Consider the following 22,955-nt stretch of genomic DNA (forward strand, 5'->3'; position numbering starts at 1 on the left):
TGTGGTCATTGATATTAATATTAGCTTTTGAGATCTGATAATGATAGTAGTGGTAACAAGTGTATTTATTAGTAACGGCACCTATCAAAAGTGTGTTTTGTGAATCTCAAGCAGCTTATTTCGGGTGATTTTGCGAAAGTTTTCACAAGCTTGTGTAAGGTAAAGTGAATTATACTTATTATTACCATGGTATAATAAGGAATGTTAGGGATTTTTGCATTAGTGAAATTGTTTTGGTAAATCTTTACTGTATTTTTGTGTGTTCTTGTGTTTCCAATCTCTTAATTTTTCGCATTTTATACAGTGGTGATTTAACATTTATTTACTTAGCATTTTAAGTATTTCTTAATAGTTTAATGTTACATACCTTTTTTAATTTTCATTTACTTAGATTTCTTAATAAATTAACCTTTGTAATTTAACTCAAGGATTAATAAAATTTTGTGTTGTTTTCAAGTAATAGTAAATTTTCTCTGATTCTGAATTCTAATATAAATTTTGAATTTAAAAACAAATTTTTGGTTTTAAAATATTTAAAAACTGGGTTTCATTTATTGACCACTAGTGAATAAGATTAATTGTGTGCATAAGGCAAAATGACAAACATGTTTTGTTCCTTCAGTTTTGCTGAAGTGAATTAAAACCAGGAAAACAGTTTAAGTTGTTTGATGGAGTGATGCCCTTTTACTTTAGTATATTTCTTGTTTAATTGTTGATACCTCACACTTGGTTTGATAAACTTAGTCTGATTTTTCACATGATTAATAATCTTTTTAAGGGATCACTGTTGTCTTTAGAGTACTCAGTCGTAATTTTATTGTTATGAGAGTTCAGGTATCTGGCTGAGGTGAGGTAAAATTTTGAATTCTGTGATTAGATGTGTAATAACCAGGTACTTGGAGCACATTGTGACAATATATATAATATATATAATACGCATACAGTAATCAAGATACTGTAATGCAAATACGCTACAACTTCTATCAAGTTTAATTTACAAGGCTCTGCCAAACAAACAGGCAATGATATCTTAAAATAACAGTTGCTCTTGTAAAAGAACACTCAGTCTGACAATGCCTTAGCATAAGATTAAATACGTCGATTAAGTTATACTGTATAACACATCATTTTACACTGAAATGTCAGGTCTATTGGTCTTGACCAAATCTACTGTAGCTTTTTATGCTTCACATGTCTAGGACCAATTTCATGAATGCCCCTGATATGTGATATTTCACAAAGCTACAATGTAAACTTTAACTGAATATCTACAACTACGTTTACTGGTAACTACTGTAATTTGAAACCATACCAGTCAACTTGTGTTGTTCAAAATACAGCATAGACCCACCAACATAATATTGGACATTCATTTAGTATTATTATTATCATTATTCAGAAGGTGAACTCTTCATATGGGACAAGCCAAAGCGGCCATTGACTTGAAATTCTAGCTTCCAAAGAATATGGTGTTCATTAGGGAGAAGTAAGAGGAGGCAAAGGGAAATACAGAGTAAAGATCTCACTTATTAAAAAAAGAAAAAAATAAATGAATAAATAAATAAAAGTGTATCAAAATGCAAGGAGAATGGTATCAGGGTAGTAATGTATTGCACCTTCGCTTGAACTTTTGAAGTTCTAACTGCACAACATCCTCACGGAGGCTGTTTCACAGCCCAACAGTGTGAGGAATAAAGGACCTCTGGAACTGAGAAGTTCTACGGCGAGGCACCTTTACTACATAGTGGCGATGCTGTTCAGCAAATCTGGTTGCTCTCGGCAGGAAAGGGGGATCAGTAAAGAATGTCATGTTCTCATTTCATGAGGGACCTGTTTTACCTGACAAAGGAATTCAAAGACTGACTCTTAATATGCCCTGTTCAATTCCAGTGTCACGATGACGACATGTTCCTCTGTCATGGCCTTCGTTGGGATGCCCTTCAATCTCTGGCTCTACGCGGGTCACTGGCTCACCAAAGGCGACGATACCATCGTCGTCCCCTTCCGCAGTATCGCCAAGTCCTTGGCTTTCGTCATGGGCTCTGTCATCGTCGGTATGTTCATCAGACACTTTCACAAAAAAACTGCCAGCATCATCACGAAGGTGAGTTTGTCTTCGTTTTTTCATATAACTAGTTTTCACTTATGCGTTAGTATTATTATTATTATTATAGAAGAAGAAGAAGAAGAATTATTATTACAGTATTATTATTATTATTATTATTGTTATTATTATTATAGCTGTTTACCCAGCATTTAATTTATACAGTCTTCTCTTTTCTTCTTATTATCTCAAGGACATACGAAGATTCTGTTTTCATAGGCTTATTTCCTCTGATGTTTCAAACGCGCTCTGGCGTTTATTTTCAAAGATTGAATGAAATGGCACACAGGTTATTAGGGTATTTATAGCAAGTGGGTTGGTGACAAAGTCGGTCCCGGAGGCATTGAGACCTTCTGGGCCTACTCGCTATTGGAATTTGGGAGTGGCTGTTATCCGGGATTATAGGTTGTTCAGGTAATCTGTCTTCTGTGGCTGGTGCTGGCTCTCTTTCTCTTTCTTCTTCTTTCTCTTTCTATCACACCTCTCTCTCTCTCTCATTGTCACTTTTTTTTCTCTCTCTGTTTCTCTCTCTCTCTCTCGTCGGTGTCTGGCGTCGGCTGGTTTCTTAAATTTCTCCGAATGATGGTAGGAAGAAATTCAGTTTCCTTCACCATGTTGGTGTTCGGCTTTTTTTTTCTGAAATATGTAGGGCTTAGAGAAGCCGTGGGCATCAGTGGTCCGTTGCTTGGTCTATGATTTTGGTGTTCTTAATAAGTTCTTCTCTTTCGGGCCTTCTTTGATGATTTTGTGCGTCATGTTTAAAAATAGCCCCTTCTTGGAGGTGACAGGAGAGACACTTAGAAAGTTTGGCAGTGGTCACCCCAATATATGAGTGGTGCCATCTTTCCACAGGGCATGTAAATTCATAGATGACACTATTTCTCTTCAAAGCATTTCTGGGGGTGTAGGTTGCTTTTAGGCAATAACTAGCTTATTTTCCTATTTTTATAGTATATTATCAGGTTAATTTTGCCATCTTCTGCAGTAGGGGTTACATGAACATCCCTGAAGAAGCCCTAAAAGCCCTTCTTGAAACATGTACTAAGAAGGCCCCCTTCACAGAGGACATATTTACTGCTAGATTGACGGCGTGGCGATGGGATCCCATTTAGTGGTCCTATTTGCCAATTTCTACATGAGCGTTGTAGATGAGGGGTCTTCAGTAAGATCCCCTGCCCCCTCCAATACTACAGGTATATTGATGACACTTAGAATGTTCCGTCCTCCGTCTCACATGCGAACGCAGTGTTGACGGTGCCCTTCCCTTTCTGGACTTTCGATTACAGCAGACCCCAACGGGTTATACCACCACAGTATACAAGAAACCCACGAACCTGGGTCTATGCTTTAATGGGTCCAGTGACTGCCTGGACAGGTGTAAAAACTCTGTGTTTGAAGCCTTCGTCCGTCACGCCCTCTCACACTGTTCCACGTGGAAAGGAACTACGGAAGAGATAGAAAATTCAGCACAAATACTCATTAACAACAATTTCTCTAATCACATGGTTGAACGAACCTGAGTCTATAAATAAGTGGCACCAGGAAAGCATGATGGGCACTGAAAACAACCATATTAAGTCCATAAAACTATATTACAGGAACTACATGCACCAAAATGATGTAGAAGATGAGAAGGCCCTCAGAAAAATAATAAACGAAAATGCAACCCCTACTGCAGAAGATAACAAAAGTAACCTGATAATATACTATAAAAATATGGAAATAAGCTAGTTATTGCCTAAAAACAACCTACAGTCCCCAGAAACGTCTTTGAAGAGAAATAGTGTTATCTACGAATTTACATGCCCTGTGGAAAGATGCCACCACTCATATATCGGGAAGACCACTACCAAACTCTCCAAGTGCCTCTCCTGTCACCTCCAAGAAGGGGCTATTTTTAATCATTATGTGCAAAATCATCAAAGAAGGCCCAAAATAGAAGAACTTGTAAAGAACACCAAAATCGTAGACCAAGCAACGGACCGCCGATGCCTACGGTTTCTCGAAGCCCTACATATTTTAGAAAAAAAGCCGAACATCAGCATGGTGAAGGACGCCGAATTTCACCCTACCATCATACAGAGAAATTTAAGAAATCAGCCGACGCCAGACACCAACGAGAAAGAGAGAGAAAGGAGGTGTGATGGAAAGAGGAAGAGAAGAAGAAAGAGAAAGAGAGCCAGCACTGGCCACAATAGGCAGATTACCTGAACAACCTATAATCCCAGATAACAGCCACTCCCAAATTCCAATAGCAATTAGGCCCAGAAGGTCTCAACGCCTCCGGGACCGACTTTGTCACCAACCCGTGACCAACAAAAACGCAGCTGAATAACCGACCTGGCAACTGTACACCCACTGCCCCACCCCTGCTTGCTATAAATACCCTTGTAACCTGCGTGCTACTTCATTCAGTCTTTGAAAATAAACGCCAGAGCGCGTTTGAAACGTCAGAGGAAATAAACCTAAGAAAACAGAAATCTTTGTATGCCCTTGGGAAACCTGATTTACCCGCTACAGGCTGAGGAAAAAAAGATAATAAGAAGAAAAGAGAAGACTCTGTATAAATTACATGCCGTGGAAACAGCTATAATTTTTAATGCAACTGCCCTCAGAGAAGGTCTCCTCCCTAATAATAATAATAATAATAATAATAATAATAATAATAATAATAATAATAATAATAATATTATTATTATTATTATTATTATTATTATTCAGAAGATGAACCGAATTCATAAGGAACGAGTCTACAGGGGCCACTGACTTGAAATTCAAGCTTCCAAAGAATATGGTTTTCGTTTGAAATAAATTACAGATGATAAGAGGATATATAGAAAGGAGAGAAATACTGTACTGAGTTGTATGATAATAGTAACGAATTGTGTCTTTGCTTTAACTTTTGAGGCTTTAAATTGCACAACATCCTCAGGGAGACTGTTCCATAGTCCAACGGTGTGAGGAATAAAAGACATTTGGAACGTCTCACATTTACTGCATATCAGTATCTGACTTTAGGACAAACACTGCTGTTCTGAATACTTAACAAAAGTATTATTAGGATATGCATTAATCCTTAAGAACTGTTTTCAAAAGACTGTAATAATGACAAACATCGCAGGCGTATTAAAGGCCATGAAAACAAGACAAAGAGGGATAAAAGGGACAAAAGAGAGAGAGAGAGAGAGAGAGAGAGAGAGAGAGAGAGAGAGAGAGAGAGAGAGAGAGAGAGAGAAGAATATCAAAGTAAACACACATATCCTAATAAGGAAGCAAACAAGTACTTGCACGAAACTCCAAGCAGATATGTATAAAAAATTTACATTTATTCCTCAAGGAAAAATACTGTTACATTAACTCTGATGTTAATATTGTTGATAACACTAATAACCTGTTGACAGATATCTGTAATACAACAGTTTCTTATCTACTTTACGATGCCTTTTCAATCACTTCGTTACCGTATGCATGAATATATTGATGTAAATGCATTGAAGAGCCAAAGAAAGCAGGAGTCGAGACAGACGGTCTGGGCGCCTGATGAGGAGGAGATATGGTGAGGCTACTGCCACGTTATACGATAAGCGACATGTTACAACAGACTGCAGAAAAGATCATGGAAATGGGAGCGCTAGGGGCACGAAGGAGAGGAACGACTAAGAGCAGAAGGCTAGACTGCTTTCAAGACGACATGAGAGACAAAGGAATAGACGAAAGGAAGACGCAAGATAGAAACACCTGGAAAAGAATAAAAAAAAAAAAACAGCAACCTCGACTAGGGATTAAGCTGAGAAGAAGAAGAAATGCATCTGCAGGGACTGCTATTCTAACTTAGCCATATATCCCAGAAAGGAAGCATTAGATTAGCAGACAGCTTTCAAGCTCAGGCAGAAAACAAGCAGGGAAAGGAATAAAGAGGTTTGCAGGGAGAAAAGGAGGAAGGTTAAATCTCAACAAAGTAGCGAATAAAAATGGAAGGGAAGGATGGGAAAATGCTAACCATATGAAAGATGGAAATAGAGAAATTATAGCTAAAAAGGTATGATAGTGGGACGATGGAGGCAATATTCTGTGGGTGATGACACAACAAAGGAACTAGCAAAAAATGTAACATCTTAAGAAGCTGGGAGAGCCATTCAGAACGTGACATGTGAAGCCACAGCACCATCAAGAAAACTAAAATATTTGCTAAAGCTTTTGGATAATCAGTCAGTGATGACCTGACCAGAATATATACTACTCTGATTAAGGAAGAGTTGAAGCAGAGTTGAAGCCAACAGACTGGGAAAATATCATGCTGAAAATATTATAAAAAGGACACAGCGATGAAATGTACAGTATTGCGAAAATCATATAAGTAAAACAGCCTGGCTTACAACGAAAATAATCAAGGAGCTGGAGACAAGGCTGAGAACATTAATGAATTCGACAAGTGTCACAATGGCTTCATGTCAGAAAATTAACAAGAGGAAAATTAGAGGAAGAGGTTAGTGAAATGTTTAAAAGAAAAGATGAAACGGAGAGAAGAATTTTGACACTCAAGGTAGATCAAACAGGTTAAATTTAAATTAAGGTGACTGGAAAAGCAGAGAACATTTTTTAGATGAGTGACCATGATGATAAGGAGGAAGAGAAGTAGGTTGAACTGTTGCTTAGGATTACAGAACCACAAATCATAAATGAAGTAAAGGACTTCATATGCCAAAATGCATAATAACAGCAACTGGGGAAGAGAGTGAGGAGGATCACATTGATAAGATCCTTTCTGAGAAGCAGGTACTGAGAGGAGAGTAAGAAAGGGAACTGCAACAATCTGGACAAAGCAGGAAATGATTGCTAGACCATTGGTAAATTTAAGTTTCCGATAAGGAAACAAAGTCAACTTTAGGCAGCACAAAGATGGACACAGTACACTTACACCCAAAATGAAGAAAATTCTGAAGAGGTACGACTGTAAAATGCTAAGATTTATGGCTGAAGTAATGAAGATGCTGCTGAGATATGTACTAACAGCTGAAAAAAAAAACAGTGGTCATTATCAATACAGAAGGATGAAGAGCAGTTAATCAGAAAAGTTGAACTGTAGAGTAGATATGAAAGTAGTTGTACTAAGTTGGACTATGTACAAATTCAGGAAGAAAGTGCAAAGCACAAAAGCTGGCAGAGAGAGCTTATTTTTTATCTATCCTTGCGAGGTGAAAATCGGGTGTAAAAATGATAATGAAGATAATGATCAATCTTTAGTACACTGCTAAGGAAATAATGCCCTTGTAAATCTGTTAATAATAATAATAATAATAATAATAATAATAATAATAATAATAATAATAATAATAATAATATTCATGGCTTGCATGATTCATTGCTGGATAAACAAAGTCTCAGCAAAAAAAAACTGTAAAGAAAATAGGCATAATAAATGAACATATAAATAACAGCATCTAGAAACAAATAAGTGCTTTGGGTAAATAAAGACATTGGAAAGTGTGCCCGGGTGCACTCGAAGACAAACCCACGGAAGGATGTGGTACAAAGACTAATACGCAATCCAAGCTCTGTAAACACTGGGTATTATGAGGTTTACCCAGCATAAAGCAGCTTGATTTGACATTCGATACCAGTCCTCTGCCACAAATAGGGAACTGAGACTTACAACAGCTGTACAAAACAGGACTGAAGGAAGAAATGATGAGCATATCAAAATGAGAGAAACAAAAGTCAAAATGTAAGAAGCAAAAATATAAAATCTATCCCTTTATTCTTTATGGAGAGTAAATTTGGACTTAAAATTGTTTAAGTGTTGTGACTTCCATGAGGCTTTGAGCACAGTTGAAACCTTCAAATCAATTCAGTTGCTGCAGTGGTTCTTTCCGCCTTGAGTGTATCCGTTGCCATGCTTTGAAGGCCAAACCTAGTCTTTATCGGTATACAACAGTTCCCACTTACTTCTATAAGTTAATAATTTTGTATCTTTTCTCTTTTCACAGCAGGAAAATTCCCCATGTACTGTCTGTTTATAATTTCAAAGGGGAATCTAACAGTGGTTCTGAAACGATAATAACAATACAGTCATGCAAGCTACCCTCTGTAAGCCGAAGACTGTTCTTGTTCATAATCTTCAACAGATTGCAAGCAATATTGGATTTGTCGGTGTTGCGTCGGGAGCCACTTTCTGGTTGCTCGTATACCGGGATATTTTCGTGAAGGCCTCCCTTTTTGTCTACACAGCAGCCATCTTGCTGCCAGTCACTGGTTTCCTCCTAGCATATGGCTTAGCAAAACTCCTCTGTCAGGTAAAGTACATTTACTGCCATAACCTTAGGGCACGTGAGGTGTTTCACCTTATTAATGGTTACATGTAGCTTTTCCTTACTTTTATCAATCACCAGCTTTGGTCTTCTTTAAAACACGGAGCTAGTGTAGAGTTGTATTCAGACGAAGGCATAAACAGGAGGTATCATAATGTAAAGTAACAAATTAAGTATATCTCAGTTTAACTAGACCACTGAGCAGCACTACATACATGGAAGTGCGGAGAGATATGGTACTAGACAAGCAGACAATTAGCCGACTGTGAACAAATATCATCAGCCAAGAAGGAATCAGATAATTCTAGTTCTCAGGTTACAGGATTTAAAAATAATATCTCGACGTAAAATCGTGGCTACAAGAATATCCTCAAAACTATTCGTGAAATATTCTCCTTTCATTGAACTTAAAGCGCTTTATAAATCCCATCTCTAATACTCTTTCAACTCTTAGCTACAGAGATTGTAGACGGAAACGTATGGGGGTTTCATGCTGTCAGGCTGCCATACCTACTTCCACGGCAGATTTATGAATTTATTTTTCTTAAATGTTTAATACGCGAAGTGTTTACAAAAATATATCGCCAAAATATCTTCAATCTCACGTTTAAAGCTCAATCTGGTGGCTGATAAAAAATTAATTTAATGCTCTTCCAATACATTTGTAATCGTTCTCTATTGTCAATCAAATTACCCACATCTCTTTAAAGCAACAGTTTTGCAAGCAAGTTTTATAGCATGTTCATCTTGCCATTCTTAACTTCCTGTTGGCCACAACAATTAATACAAAAAAATATCCACACCCCTATAAAGCTATTCAGTTAGGATTCCTATTGCATTAATGTTAATGGAGAATTACTTAAAATATTTAAAAAGTGGCTTCACCATGATATTTTATTCTCATTCCTTATTGTTATCATCCCTTGACTTACATCAAACTGTTTTTCATTTTAAAGGTATACGTCAATCTTTAATCCACGATACTGTCCGGCGTAAAATTTTCGCTGGTGCAAATGAAAGAGGTGCTTGATGTTTTTTAGGTCTCTTTTAATTTTTTTTACCAAAAACCAAAAACCGTCATCAGAATTAGATTGCGCCAGACAGATGAAAAATTACTTTTATCTTATGTTTCGTTAACGTTTCGTTAACTTTTCTTTCGCAAGTTATCACTGCGCACTTTGAACTGACAATGAATACTGTATGAGATTTGTAGTGCTAGACTGAAGCACTTTCAAGAATTTGCGTAAAGTTAATCGGCATTCTGATCCTAATATGTTATAATTTTCATTATTATCATTAAGCATCCTTACTTGCAAGTTTATTCAATATATTGTCAAAGATCAAAATACTGTATTGAATACCCAACGAGTTTTCTTTGCTTTCGAGTGTCTTCAGAAGAACAATCATTAATAGCCAGAAAACATAATATGCACTAAATGCAACACAGCCACATTTTACGAGACACTTCTACCTCATATGAACTGCTATATTCTCGTGTATGCCTACATGTCAACCCAAACGGGATTCCTATTACAGTAATTGTAAAGATTCCCTCTTTTAGATCGCTTATGGACACTGACATAGAATCATATGCATTATTAATAACTTGGTTGAATCTTTTATGCTTATTCGTCTCGAAAATGATGAACTAATGTATCATCAATTGTATACATGGACGAACACTATGGTAAAGAAATTGCAAATTGCTTGTGTTCACGTCATTTGTAAATCACGTTCAGATATGTGCATGAAGGCTGTACGTACTATTTCGAACACTGTTAACAGCATTAATATCTAATTTAATTTGTTATGATTTATAGATCCTATGATTTTTTTTATTTTATATGCATTTCAATAAGTGATACAGGTCGGCATACAAAGGAGTTGACTCGCATGTTGACCGGAAGAAAAATAATTCTTTGACGTAACATTACCGTCATCCAAAACGATCTTGATCTTCTCCCGATATATACAGGATGCACGTGCATGTACTCAAGTATATGCTTTAGTCATAAACTGTCAGAAGCTATGGAGACCCTATCTACTCCCAAAAGGATTCAGATAATTATGCTGACTGTGAGCGCAAGAATTCGCAAAAGGATTTCCCTAAAACCTTTTTCTTTGTGTTTGTGTGCATGTGTTTTTCAACTGAAGAAGAAGAGGTCAACAGTTTTCATGCCATCCGCCTTCATGTACATTTCTCTATAAACAATTAAACACACGTGTGCAAGCCAGCAAAGAGAGAAAAGAGAGAGACACATAGCACACACACAGGCTGATGACACTGAGATCACTATAAAGGGATTTTGACAAAGGAAAAATCTATTTCTGAGGGAGGCCCTGTGTCACCCGGTGAAACATCCATCCAGCACATATTTCTAGGTAAATTCTTTACTAAATATACCAGAGAAAAAAGCTATCAGGAATGCTGGGGTTACTACCCCCAGATCGATCATCTATAATGAAATAGACGTCGGTATAGGTAAGGGTGAGTGATTGTTGTCACTGCCACAGGACCGCACTCTGAAGATATCCCAATGACAAAACCCCGGAATGTGGGGAGCCTATCCAACGCCCACACTCACCCGCCCGCCAACCGACGACCCCAGCGCCATCTGTACTCATTCCAGGCTAGCACCCTCCCACAAGCTTGGTATACCTACTCGGGGAGGGAAACCTAGATCTTGGGGGGGTCACCGGGTGACACAGGGCCTCCCTCAGAAATAGATTTTTCCTTTGTCAAAATCCCTTTTCTGAGCTCGTCCCTGTGTCAGCCAGTGAAATCATAACAGAGAATCATACCAAGTCTTGGTGAAAGTCTAAAAGTGACAAACATTTAGGTGATCATGTATAAAAACACCATTATTAAAAATAATTTTAATTATCCCCAAAATATAATTAAATACTATAGTTATAGCAGAACAACTGAGTTATGACTAGGGATATAATTTATACTATAATAAAGGACATGAGAATCAACTATATACATTATTAATACTATAGTGGCGAGGTACTGACACTAAATAAATGACAAAACATATAAGGGTACCTCCGGCCTTAAAACTAAATCACACAGTAAGTATAACATATCACACACTTAAAACTAACACCGCAAGATTGTACATTATAATATTAGGAGCCAGGCTGTGAGGTATGTCTGGTCCTTGAGAAAATGGCAGGGCAAATAAACGAGGCAGGCGGGCGGGGGGGAAAGGATAGGGATTAAAGGTTAATCTAAGGTGGAGGGATAATGCTCCTTACAGCCACTGCAGGGAATTTCAGAGCTTCCAGTGATTTCAGATAGTGGCGTTTAAACACTGATGGAGATTTCCAACCCGTGTACTTCTTCAGCTCAGCGAAATTCATATTATGAAAATAATTAGTATAGGTAGCCACCGCTCGGATATCATGAACCTTAGGGACTGAATCCGGGTTAGCTTGCTTAATAAAGTACAGGATTTGTTGTCTGATAGCCTTTAAAGAAAGTGTTCCACCTTTTTCCCTGATAAAAAGAGGACCAGACAAACACTGAGAAGTTCTTTGTAAGTAGGCCCTCAAGGTAGCGACTGGGCATAAGGACAGGTCTTGTGGAAGAGGGACAACCTTCCAGGGGGACCACCTATCCTGAGGGTCTTCGTTTTTTGCTAAGAATCTTTGATCTGGGGAAAGCAGAACTTCTCCTGACGGGAGGAAATCTACGTGATTGACACCTCTAGAGAGAGCAGACAGTTCTGAAATTCTGGCACCTGAAGCTAGACTAATTAAGAACAAGGTCTTCCTTAACAGATTTAAATAAGAACATTGATCATTATTAATTTCTGAGGCTAATTTTAGAACATCATTAAGGAACCAGGAAACCGTATGTGGACGGGTCACTGGTCGCAAACGGGCGCATGCCCTAGGAATGGATGAAAAGTATGAATCTGTTAAATCAATCTTAAAGCCATGCAAAAACACCCTTTTCAAAGCTGATTTTGCTGTGGTTATGGTGGCCGGAGCCAGACCCTTTTCAAACAGTGACCTGAAGAATGATATTGCCAAATTGGCGGTCATGATTTGGGCTTCAGATTCCTTTAAAAAGGATGCCAACTTTTTAACTGCTGAATCATACTGTCCGAGGGTAGAATCTCTTTTATCTGATTCAAGAAACAGAGTATTAATGGGATCAATATCCGCCCCTCTCTGAGCGGCGAATTTCATAAAGTCCATAAAGCCAGGGCATTCAGAATTTTTGAGGAAGCTGACACAGTCCTTGTTTGCACTATTTGAGTCAGCTGTGGCTTGGGTATTTGATGACATTGTAACTTGAGCTCCAGAAGAAGAGGGAACCAATTGCTCTTCGGCCAGTTGGGAGCTACCAAGGCCACTTGGCCTTCGAATGGCCTGAGCTTGTGCAACACCGGCATCAGTAGGTTTATTGGCGGAAACAGATATATTTTCTGCCAATTGTTCCAGTCTATGGACATTGCATCCGTGGCGTGAGCTTGAGGGTCCAGGTTGAGAGCAACATAACAAGGGAGTTTGTGATTGCTCTCTGTGGCAAACAAGTCCACCTGAAGGCCCGGAACCTGACGGCGGATCCATTCGAAAGAAGCCTTGTCCAGGGACCATTCTGACTCCAGCGGAGTTGTTCTGGACAGGGAGTCTGCAATAACATTCCGGACCCCTGCTAGATGGGTAGCTGACAGGTGCCAGCCATGTTTCTCCGCTAGTGAGAAGATGGCTATCATCACTTGGTTTATCTGGCTTGATTTGGAACCCCTCTGTTTATGCAATGTACTACTACCGCTGTCCAACACCAGCCTGATATGAACCTGGTTGGCGGGGCGAAGTTTTTTCAGGGTTAGAAACACTGCCATCGCTTCCAAAATGTTTATATGGAACTGACGGAACATTGTGGACCATGTACCCTGTACCTTTTCTTTTGGTGAGTATCCTCCCCAGCCGCTTAACGAAGCGTCTGTGTGGATTATTAGAGCTGGAGGGGGGAATTGAAGGGGAACTGACTTTGAGAGACCCTTGACTGTGGACCACGGCCGGAGTCTTTTCCTTAGTACTTGAGGAACTAATGACACCTTGTCCCGGAGTTTGATATTGGCTCGTCTTCGCCACACTCTGTTTATGTCTTTCAGCTTTGTTTTTAGGAGCAGATCTGTTACAGATGCGAATTGAAGAGAACCCAAGATTCTTTCTTGCGTTCTGCGAGAGGCTTTCCTGTTTTTGAGGAATTGCCTGGTGGCTTTGGCTATCTCCCTTCGTTTGGCTGGTGGAATAGACAGTTTGTGTGAAACCAGGTCCCACTGGATGCCTAGCCACTGAAATCGAGCCTCCGGAGTTAGGCGGGACTTCGCCCTGTTTATCTGAAAGCCTAAGGATTCCAGAAACTCGATCACTATGGCCGTAGCTCTCCGGCACTCCTCGACGTTGGATGCCCAAATTATCCAATCGTCCAGGTATGCGGCTAGCGATATCCCCCGGGACCGTAACTGTTGTACTACTGTTTCCGCCAGCTTCGTAAAGATTCTGGGTGCTATGTTGAGCCCGAATGGCATGACCCGGAACGAGTAGGCCTGTTTCCCCAGTCTGAAACCTAGGAAGGGAGAGAAGTTCCGCGCAATCGGGACGTGATAATATGTGTCTGAAAGATCTATAGAGATGGTGACGGCTCCACGAGGAAGTAGAGTCCGCACCTGCGTGATTGTAAGCATGCGAAATTTGTCGCATTGTATACAAAGATTGAGACGCGACAGATCCAGGATTACTCTTTGTTGACTGGAGTTTTTCTTGGGAACACTGAACAGCCTGCCTTGAAATTTCAGGTGTCTCACTTTCTTTATGGCCCTCTTTAGGAGTAATTCCGTCGCAAAGTCCTGCAGAGCTTTGGAAGACGGTTGATGAAATCTGGTCAAAGGGGAGGTCCTTTGATCCAGCTCCAGCCCAAACCTTTGGAGACTATACTGTGGGCCCATGGACTGAAGGTCCACCGGTCCCTGAACAGATAAAGTCTGCCGCCCACCTGATTGGTCTCACTGGGAGGGAGCAGGCTTGCCTCCTCTACCGCGGCCTCCTCTTCCCCGGGAGAGGGGTCGCGAGGCAGCCTTGCCTCTGAAGGAGGCTCTCGCTCTAGTTCCCCTTGCGCTCCTATTAAGACCCCGAAACGACCCCTGGCCCTCATAAGAAGGGTTAAATACCGGAGACGTCACGAAGAAAGGAGCAGCAAGAGGGTGTTGAGCTGGCTGCACCAGCACGAACTGTTGGGGTTGGGCCTTCGAGGTAGAAGGCTGGCAAACTGTCGAGACAGGTACAGCCTGGACAACAGCCTGCTGGTGTTGTCTCCTGTGCCTCCTGTATCGCTTACCAGGTCTACTCTGAGGGCCGCCAGACTCGGGGGTCTTCCGCTTAAAGGTGGGGATTCCCCAGCGGGAGTGCAGACTCTGATTTGCCCTGGTTGCCTCCGCCAGGACAGTGTTGACTTCTTCTTCCGGGAAGATATTAGCCCCCAAGAAGGAACTTTTCATGAGCTTATTAGGCTCATGTCTGATGGTAGCGTTGGTGAAGATGAATTTGCAGCAATTCATTCGCGCTACCATAAAGTCAAACAAGTCCGCCTGAAATCCATGCCAATAGGGACTTCGTTAGGACTTGGAAGAGTTGCTCCTCCTCGAACGTCACAGCGGTTGCTTCCGCCAGGCACAGTGAGTTCAGTGATCGGCTCAGCCGACACCTAGCCTCAAACTCTGCTTTCAGGAGAGCCTCTGGCAATTTGGGAAGCTGTTCGCTAAATAGATTAGATGCGCACTCCAGGTCCAGCTTATCTGAAGTAAAGGTGGCCGGGGCATCTTTCCAAAACTCATCGTCTCCGGGGAAGATCAAAGAGGTGGGATCAGTCTCCCGGAGCTGAGGCAACGGCTTACCCTCCGAGCATGCCTGGGCCGTCGCGAGGGCTATCTTAGTCATGCAGGGGGTCGGGATCTTGTCACCCAAAGAGAACATTGTGAAGTTGCCCTTGAAGGGGGTCAACTTTGTGTTCTCCGCCTGCCACTCATTACAGGAGTGCATCAAGGCGGACTGCGCCTGGTCCCTTGGGAAGATTACTGTCTCCTTCGGGACCTTATCCGACCTCACCCAAGCTTCCTCCGTCAGTCTGGCGAAGCCTGGGTAGGGGGGCAGCAGATCAGGAGGAAAGAATTCCAACTCCTCGAGTCTGCGTGTGCCTAGACCCTCGATGGTATCTTCATGCGGGGGAGCATGAAGGGCAAAACGCCATGGATTTCCCTTGTCGAATGGAGGGAGGGCGGAGGCATCCGGAATGGGATAATGCACTGCGGACCCACCGGAGCGCATGAACCCGGAGAGCATACTCTCCTGGCTCTGCAGCCTCTCCGTAAGCTTACTCAGCTTAGCATCCACCTCCGTAGAAAATTTTTGCAAGAGCATCCCTGCAAAAGCCTCCGGGTCAAAGGCAGGCTGGCGAGGAGGGCTAGCCTTAGCTGCTCTCAAACTCGCACCCTTAGCTGAGGGAGTGGCCTTGCCTGCAGAAGCCACCGGACTATCATCCCGTGGCTTCCCCGGAGGGAAGGGGGTTGCTCTGCGGGAAGTCGCGGACTTATAGCCCTTCGCCTTCCAAGTCTTCTTCAATTTGGGGACAGTGGATTGCGCCCCGTCCCTCAAAAGAGAAGACTTATGAAATCCCTGAAAAGAAGCGGTGGAAGAAGGGGAATCAAAAAGGGAGCCTGCCCCCACTGCCTCACTTACCTCCCCACCTACCTCCTGGTCCTGTTCCGTATTCATAGGTTCCAGGTCGAGATCTATGGCCGCTACTTCCTCCGACACCGCCGCGTAGAGGCTTTCGTCCTGGAGAGGCTGGGTTTCTACCCGGATCTGCTCGATGACAGGAGCAGCGACTACCGCAGGGACAGCCGCTGAGATCCGGGCGCCGGGGTAGAGTACGTTCCGGATGTTCTCATCGAGAACATACGGTTTCCCCGACGGAACATTTCTCCCAAACCCAGCCACCCAGGCTCGAAGAGAACCCAAGGCGTCACTCCGGGAGGCTTCGTCGGCCTGGAAGAGAGGAGGGACTTAACGACCAAGCGCTTGGTGAGAGATATATAAGTCATATACTAAGCCCATAACATAAATAGAACAAGTGAGGATACCAGGTAAACTAAAGGCAGTAACTATAAGCTTACCGACTCGTCCTGGACACGCTCGTAAAGAGCGAAGCAAACCTCACAACTGTCCGGGTGCCACACGATGAGGTCATCCAGCCGGACTGCACAGCCCCCATGGGAGCGACAGACGACATGCCCATAGGGCTGGTGCAGCACTGCAGAGCACCCGGGCTCCTCACAACGAACAGTCTGTAAGTGTAAAACGGTATATGAACCTACTAATTTAAGGGACTTCAAACTACAGTATAGTAGGTATTGGAGTATGTTAAAATAATTTATACCAGACCGGCTGGAGCATTCTGGCGGGATGATAAATTAGAGCAAAACATGACCACACTAAATCAAGGAGCGCCGGAGATAGTTCGGCGGAGCAGGACCTTAATCTAGGATCATGCAACTCTTAATAGTAAATTTACTTAAAGAATAAATACTGCCGGAGCCCGGCAGCAAGCCTTAGTTTATACCGGGTCCACTGAAGCATTCCGGTGGGGTAATAAACTAGAGCAAAACATGATATATACTAAATTAAGGAACGCCGACCAATGGAGTAGGATCTTAATCTAGGATCATGCATAAATTATAATGGCACAAAGTAACTGGTTAACAATATAGGATAGCAGTACACTGTAGGTCGCCATGTTCCGGTGCAGACCCCTCAGGGATCCCATACCTCCGACACTTGGTTACAGCAGGGAAGGCGGGGTAAATCATTACCATGAGTCATTACGCAGCTAGAGAGCTAGGTGTGACTAAAGCCAATCCACGGAAGACCAAAACCACCGGAGCGGTAACCGGTACGAAGGCGACGCGAGGGCCGGGGACGGCGGAGCGGAATTAGCGAGCAAGTGTTTGAGCCCTGAAAGTGATCGGAGTTCAGCTCGATCCACCGGAGAGCGAACCAACGAAACACTAGCCGAGCGGATGACACCAGGACGGGGCCCAGGAGGGTGGGTGACTCTCGACTGGGAACCAGACCAGTCCCCCTCGGGGTGACAATCGGAGAGACCGACGTCCTGCACGCGAGGAGATGACATACCACTGGCAAGATGGGGGGGGGGGAGGTTTGTACAGTACTTGGAAAGTGGGACCGAGTTTTGTTTTTAACAGGACGGGGGATACCCCCATACACTGACTGTAACTCCCTGCGGGGCGCCGAAACAAACGTATCGACTACCTATTCGTAGGGAGACTCATGACACTCACCTAAGTACTAGGGAAGGATAGGGTAACAGCATTAATCTAAAGTAATCACCAAACTCTCACCCTCCTCATGAAGGCGCAGCCCAGACAATCGGGGAGGAGAGAAGGAAGAGGGAGAGGGTTGAAAGGGAGAGAAATTCCTGTAACGTAGCCCAACCAGGAACCGACCCATAGGGTAGAAGGGCAATGCTTGAAGAAGATTCCCCATATTGTTTTTCTTCTCTCTCTCCCTCACCAGAGGGAGGAGGGAACAGGGGTTTCAGATACTCCAGCAAACCCAAAACAAGCGGTAAGGCGGATGGAACAACAAACAGGAACTCCCTCAACCAGCCTACCCCTCCCTCCCCTGCTCAAGCGACATAGTCGGGAGAGATGGGAGCTAAGACAATGCGAAACCTAACCTGAATGGCCTAACCCACCGATTGGAGTGAGAGGGTTAGGCTAGGATCCCCAATTTCTGATAAATATCGTTAAAATTAACCAGTACCCATATAAGTACCCGTAATATGAATAAATATACAAAATTATAAGAACTTGTGCTAAGCGTATAGCCTAACTGAGCGAGGCGAACAGGAAGTAGGCAGCCATTAGACTGCACCTGACGCCGAGCTGGGATCATAAGAAAGCTAAATTATTCATGACATCCAATACACCATAGATCAGAAGCTGACAAAAGAAAGCACCACCCTGGAGAGGGAATCTACTCGAACGAGAACCTGGTATACGCTATGAATTAACTACAAGAACCAAAATAAGAGGAGGAAGCCTCCGTAAGGAATCACGCTAATCAAGGTACCAGGACCCGCCTGACATAGATAAACGCCTCCAAAGGGAACTTCTTGAAGGGGAATTATAAAACATGAATAAAAATGTAAGTGACCGAGGGAAACCCTTGCAGAAACCAGCTGTAAGAGTGTGCTTCAAGGTCATCATGGCTGAGGCGGCGAACGCCGGGGAGTGTCCGATATATGACCCTGTAAATATTAATTTACGGGCCTATAAGAGCCTCACAAGTAGTAAAAACCCCACAAGAAGATGGTACTTAACTTAGACACAGTGAAATTACTCAACGACATGATGAAATCAATCCAAAATTGAAGAAAAAAGGGGCAGCACAATAAAAGCTTTCTAAAGCAAGCACGTGCTAGTATGGAATGTGTTCAGATGGCGCTGGGGTCGTCGGCTGGCGGGCGGGTGAGTGTGGGCGCTGGATCGGCTCCCCACATTCCGGGGTTTTGTCATTGGGATATCTTCAGAGTGCGGTCCTGTGGCAGTGACAACAATCACTCACCCTTACCTATACCGACATCTATTTTATTATAGATGATCAATCTGGGGGTAGTAACCCCAGCATTCCTGATAGCTTTTTTCTCTGGTATATTTAGCAAAGAATTTACCTAGAAATATGTACTGGATGGATATTTCACCGGCTGACACAGGGACGAGCTCAGAAATATAAAATTATGAGCAAACAAGTTATTTGTCTCCATCCACAGAAAATATTTTTATGTATAAAAAATACAATAATATTGCAATCAAAATGAGAACAAAAATAATGTTATTTTATTTACAAAATTAGTGAGAGAAAAAAGAGAAACAGACATAGCGCACACACTCGTAGACTGATGATATCGGGATCAGTATAACACCATTTCGAGCACACAAATTATTTATTATCTGCTTCGGAAAATATTTTAAAAGTGTGAAAGTTTGTATTAATACCGCAATTACAACTCAAACATTGATACTGTTATTTCATTTACAGAGTCACCAAGTCTGCAGAACCATCGGAATTGAAACAGGCTCCCAGAATATGCCGGTGGCAGCGAGCGTTATCTTACTTTCCTTCCATGATCCCTGGGTAAGTTTTAGAATAGAACACACAAGTTAGGCCAAAGGCCAAGCACTGGCATCTATGAGGTCATTCAGCACTGAAACACTGACAGTAAAAAGGTCTGAAAGGTGTAACAGGAAGGAAACTTTGCAGTTGGAAGAAAACAATTGTTAGAAGAGGGTGGAAAGTAAGATGGAAGAGAACATGAATGGAAATGCATTACAAGGAATAAAAGGGGTTGCAGATAGGGGCCGAGGGTATGCTACAAAAAACCTCAAGTAACGCCTGCAGTGCACCGCATAAGGTGTACTGATGGCACTTCACCCCTAGGGGCTGCAGGCGAGAAAAACAAGGGTGAGGGCTCCCAACCATAGTATTAAATTTTAGACAAAACTGGGGTAGCAGTTTTGTCTGTTGTTAGGTCATTATGGCAAGAGAGTAGGCCTCGAATTTTGATTTCATAATGGTGTGAAAATATTTTAAAATACAATTAATCCTAAGTCTCTATCATACTTATCAGTGCTTCGATTTCCTCAAATCTTTCCTCATGTGATTGATCCATACAAGAGCCAGTTCTAATTAGCATAATATATGTCTGTTCACCTGACCTTACAGAAAACAAAGAACCAGCGCCATGGAATAGCTTGAAATGACAGTGAATACAAATTCAATATTTTTCAAAATAAATCCCACCGGCAGATATACTCAGCACCAACGGCCATTTACTTAACCAGTAGGCTTCCACTGAATTAAAGCCTTATATTTAAAAATGAAAGCCACAAAGAGCAAAGACGTCGTAAATAAACTAAAAACAAGGCACAAACAAGTGAAGAAGTTACTAGATGTTGTCAAGAGGTGTTCCAGTAACACAATCAGCAGGAAACTAACCAAAAGCTGTGGAAAGGGGAACACAAAATTTCAGAACGTTACTTGAATCACATATATACACCTGACATAATCCAAATTTGAAATTAGAGGTGCAGATGCTCTTAAGAGCTACAATACCTAATTGAACCAAAAAATCCAAACATACGTTTGACTAGCGAATTAGAAACCATGAATGGAAATAAGGATAGCATTTTGAGATCATGGCAGCATATCCCAAAGTAACCTTGTCCCATATAATATCCACATTGCATTAACACTGCAAACAAGTCACGAAGAGTCATTTCGCTCTTTTTGGCATACATTACGAAGTGAAATAGAGCTGCTGTCATTATAATCATGTCCCTTGTCCGAGAGCGTTAATGGATCTGTCCAGAAAGCTATTTGTAAGCCTTGTGCAAACGGTAACAAAATTTGCCCGCATAGCTGTACATTAGCGTCGCGCAAGAGCTTTATGAGCAAACATAAAGTTAAGGGCGACTGGTCTCAGGGAGATAAGCTTATGCCAAGTATTATGCATTATGACATTACACGTGACAAATTACGCACTTTGCATTTATGTACCTAATGATGATACCATTCTTAAGTCGTTCTTTTGGCTTCTGTATCTTTTTTCTTTTTTTTTTGCCACTTGGTTTTGGCAACCACCACATTCTAGTCACACCAGTTTAACACCTGCATGACACTCTTGTTTTCGGAAAACAATGTATTCGCGTATTCACATTCAGTAAGGCGAATTTTCCCATCTGACTACTTTTCTATTGACCTATAATTTGGTCATAATCACTTCCAATCTACTACCAAAGCCGACAATTTACTTTGGTAGTAACATAATCCACTAAGTTTCTAGCTTTGATAAAGGCTAGATCTGTAATCACAATTCCAATTCAGGCTTTAATGGCATTTGCCTAGCATTTTTATATTGTAATTATAATTCCAATTCAGAATTTAATTGTCATGTGCTTAGTATTTTTATATTGTAATTATAATTACAATTCAGACTTGAAATGGCATTTGCTTAGCACTTTCATATTGAAATCATCATTCCAATTCAGACCTTAATCAGCACTGGCTTACCATTTTCGTATTGTAATTATAATTCCAACTCAGATTTTAATTGGCATTTGCTTAGCATTTTCATACTGAAACCATCATTCCAATTTAGACTTTAATTGGCACTGACTTACCATTTTCGTATTGTAATTATAATTCCAATTTAGACTTTAAATGGCATTTGCTTGGCATTTTCACATTGTAATCATCATTCCAATTCAGACTTTCATTGGCATTTGCTTAGCATTTTCATATTGTAATCATCACTCTAATTCAGACTTTAATTAGCATTTGCCTAGCATTTCACTTGTAATATAAGTTAATGTGCTTCAAGAACCTACTCATGGCTTGGCCATTGTGGAACCGCGATTGAATGATGAATTAAACTTTATTTAAAGTCTGTGTAGATTCTGGAACTCGACTATCACCGTTGTATGTCACTGCTCCGCTAATTATTATGTTGGATTTCTTATATGGCTAGGATTGACAGAGTACAGGGTTAGTCTGCCTCTGACCAAAATAAGGACAATCTCACACGTCATTGTCTGCCTGCTTTTGGTCGAGGTTAAGATAGAGAAAAGTCATCAGTCAGTATTTAACCTTAACTGAGTGAAGAACAAGAAAGCTCTCTTAACTTGGATTAAGGTGCTCTTCACCTAGTCAGTCCTTTTAATCTCGACCTGACTGCATCCATGGCTTCTGCATTAGCCAAATGGCAATAAAAATACATACGGAAGGTTGTTCATATCCTTAAGCTCAGCAGTACCTGGAGGTTAACAGGGAACTCTCTCGTCTGAAGTCAGGTAAGCTTCCAAGCATCCAGCTACATCTCAAAGATGCACAGTAGTGCCAGGATGGACTAACCCTGTAATAATTCATCGTCACTGGAAATAATTAGAAGTTTACTCTTCTACGCCATCTATCCAGCATATATGCGTAAATAATACATAATATATTGGCTTGGCAATAGGATAAATTATGAAATTACAATTTGGTCATTCTGTAGTATAAAAAAGGGCATAACTGAAAAAGAAATTTTATGTAAATATATTGGAGAGAGAGAGTAAATAAGCCAAATCTCTAACGAGTACTGAATGCTCATATGCAATACATATCAGTTAAAATCTCATTCACCATAACCCATTTCTTGCATGAGACCTGGTTCATAAATCTCACTTCTTATGACAGATGGGCAAAACGACAGAAAGAGTGGTTTATCTGACGTGGCAGTTCATTATGAGGACTTGAAGGAGTAATGCCAACAACCCTAAATAGGGTAAGCAGAGATGACAAAGAGAACAGCAACCCCAGGAGAGCATAAATACTTGAATTAGGAGCATAAAAAAAGCTAATTCTAATTGCCAAAGTATCTATCATTATTCAATGTTATGCAGGAC

At 41.4% G+C, this 22,955-nt stretch overlaps 1 protein-coding gene across 2 annotated transcripts in view; it reads left to right on the forward strand.

Moving 5' to 3' along the window:
- LOC136835112 (ileal sodium/bile acid cotransporter-like) overlaps window positions 1–22,955 on the forward strand; it is a 113,276-nt gene that overhangs the window by 84,922 nt on the left and 5,399 nt on the right. Inside the window, exons 4-7 of one of the 2 annotated variants that reach the window (XM_067098286.1) lie at window positions 1,891–2,104; window positions 8,230–8,397; window positions 19,552–19,647; window positions 22,747–22,834. In XM_067098286.1, the coding sequence (XP_066954387.1) occupies window positions 1,891–2,104; window positions 8,230–8,397; window positions 19,552–19,647; window positions 22,747–22,806 (538 nt within the window). In that variant the 3' untranslated portion in view covers window positions 22,807–22,834. The remainder of the gene's footprint in view (window positions 1–1,890; window positions 2,105–8,229; window positions 8,398–19,551; window positions 19,648–22,746; window positions 22,835–22,955) is intronic. The other variant, XM_067098280.1, reaches the window with a different exon arrangement.

The sequence above is a fragment of the Macrobrachium rosenbergii genome, chromosome 4, assembly GCF_040412425.1.
Source record: "Macrobrachium rosenbergii isolate ZJJX-2024 chromosome 4, ASM4041242v1, whole genome shotgun sequence".
Taxonomy (NCBI): Eukaryota; Metazoa; Arthropoda; class Malacostraca; order Decapoda; family Palaemonidae; genus Macrobrachium; species Macrobrachium rosenbergii.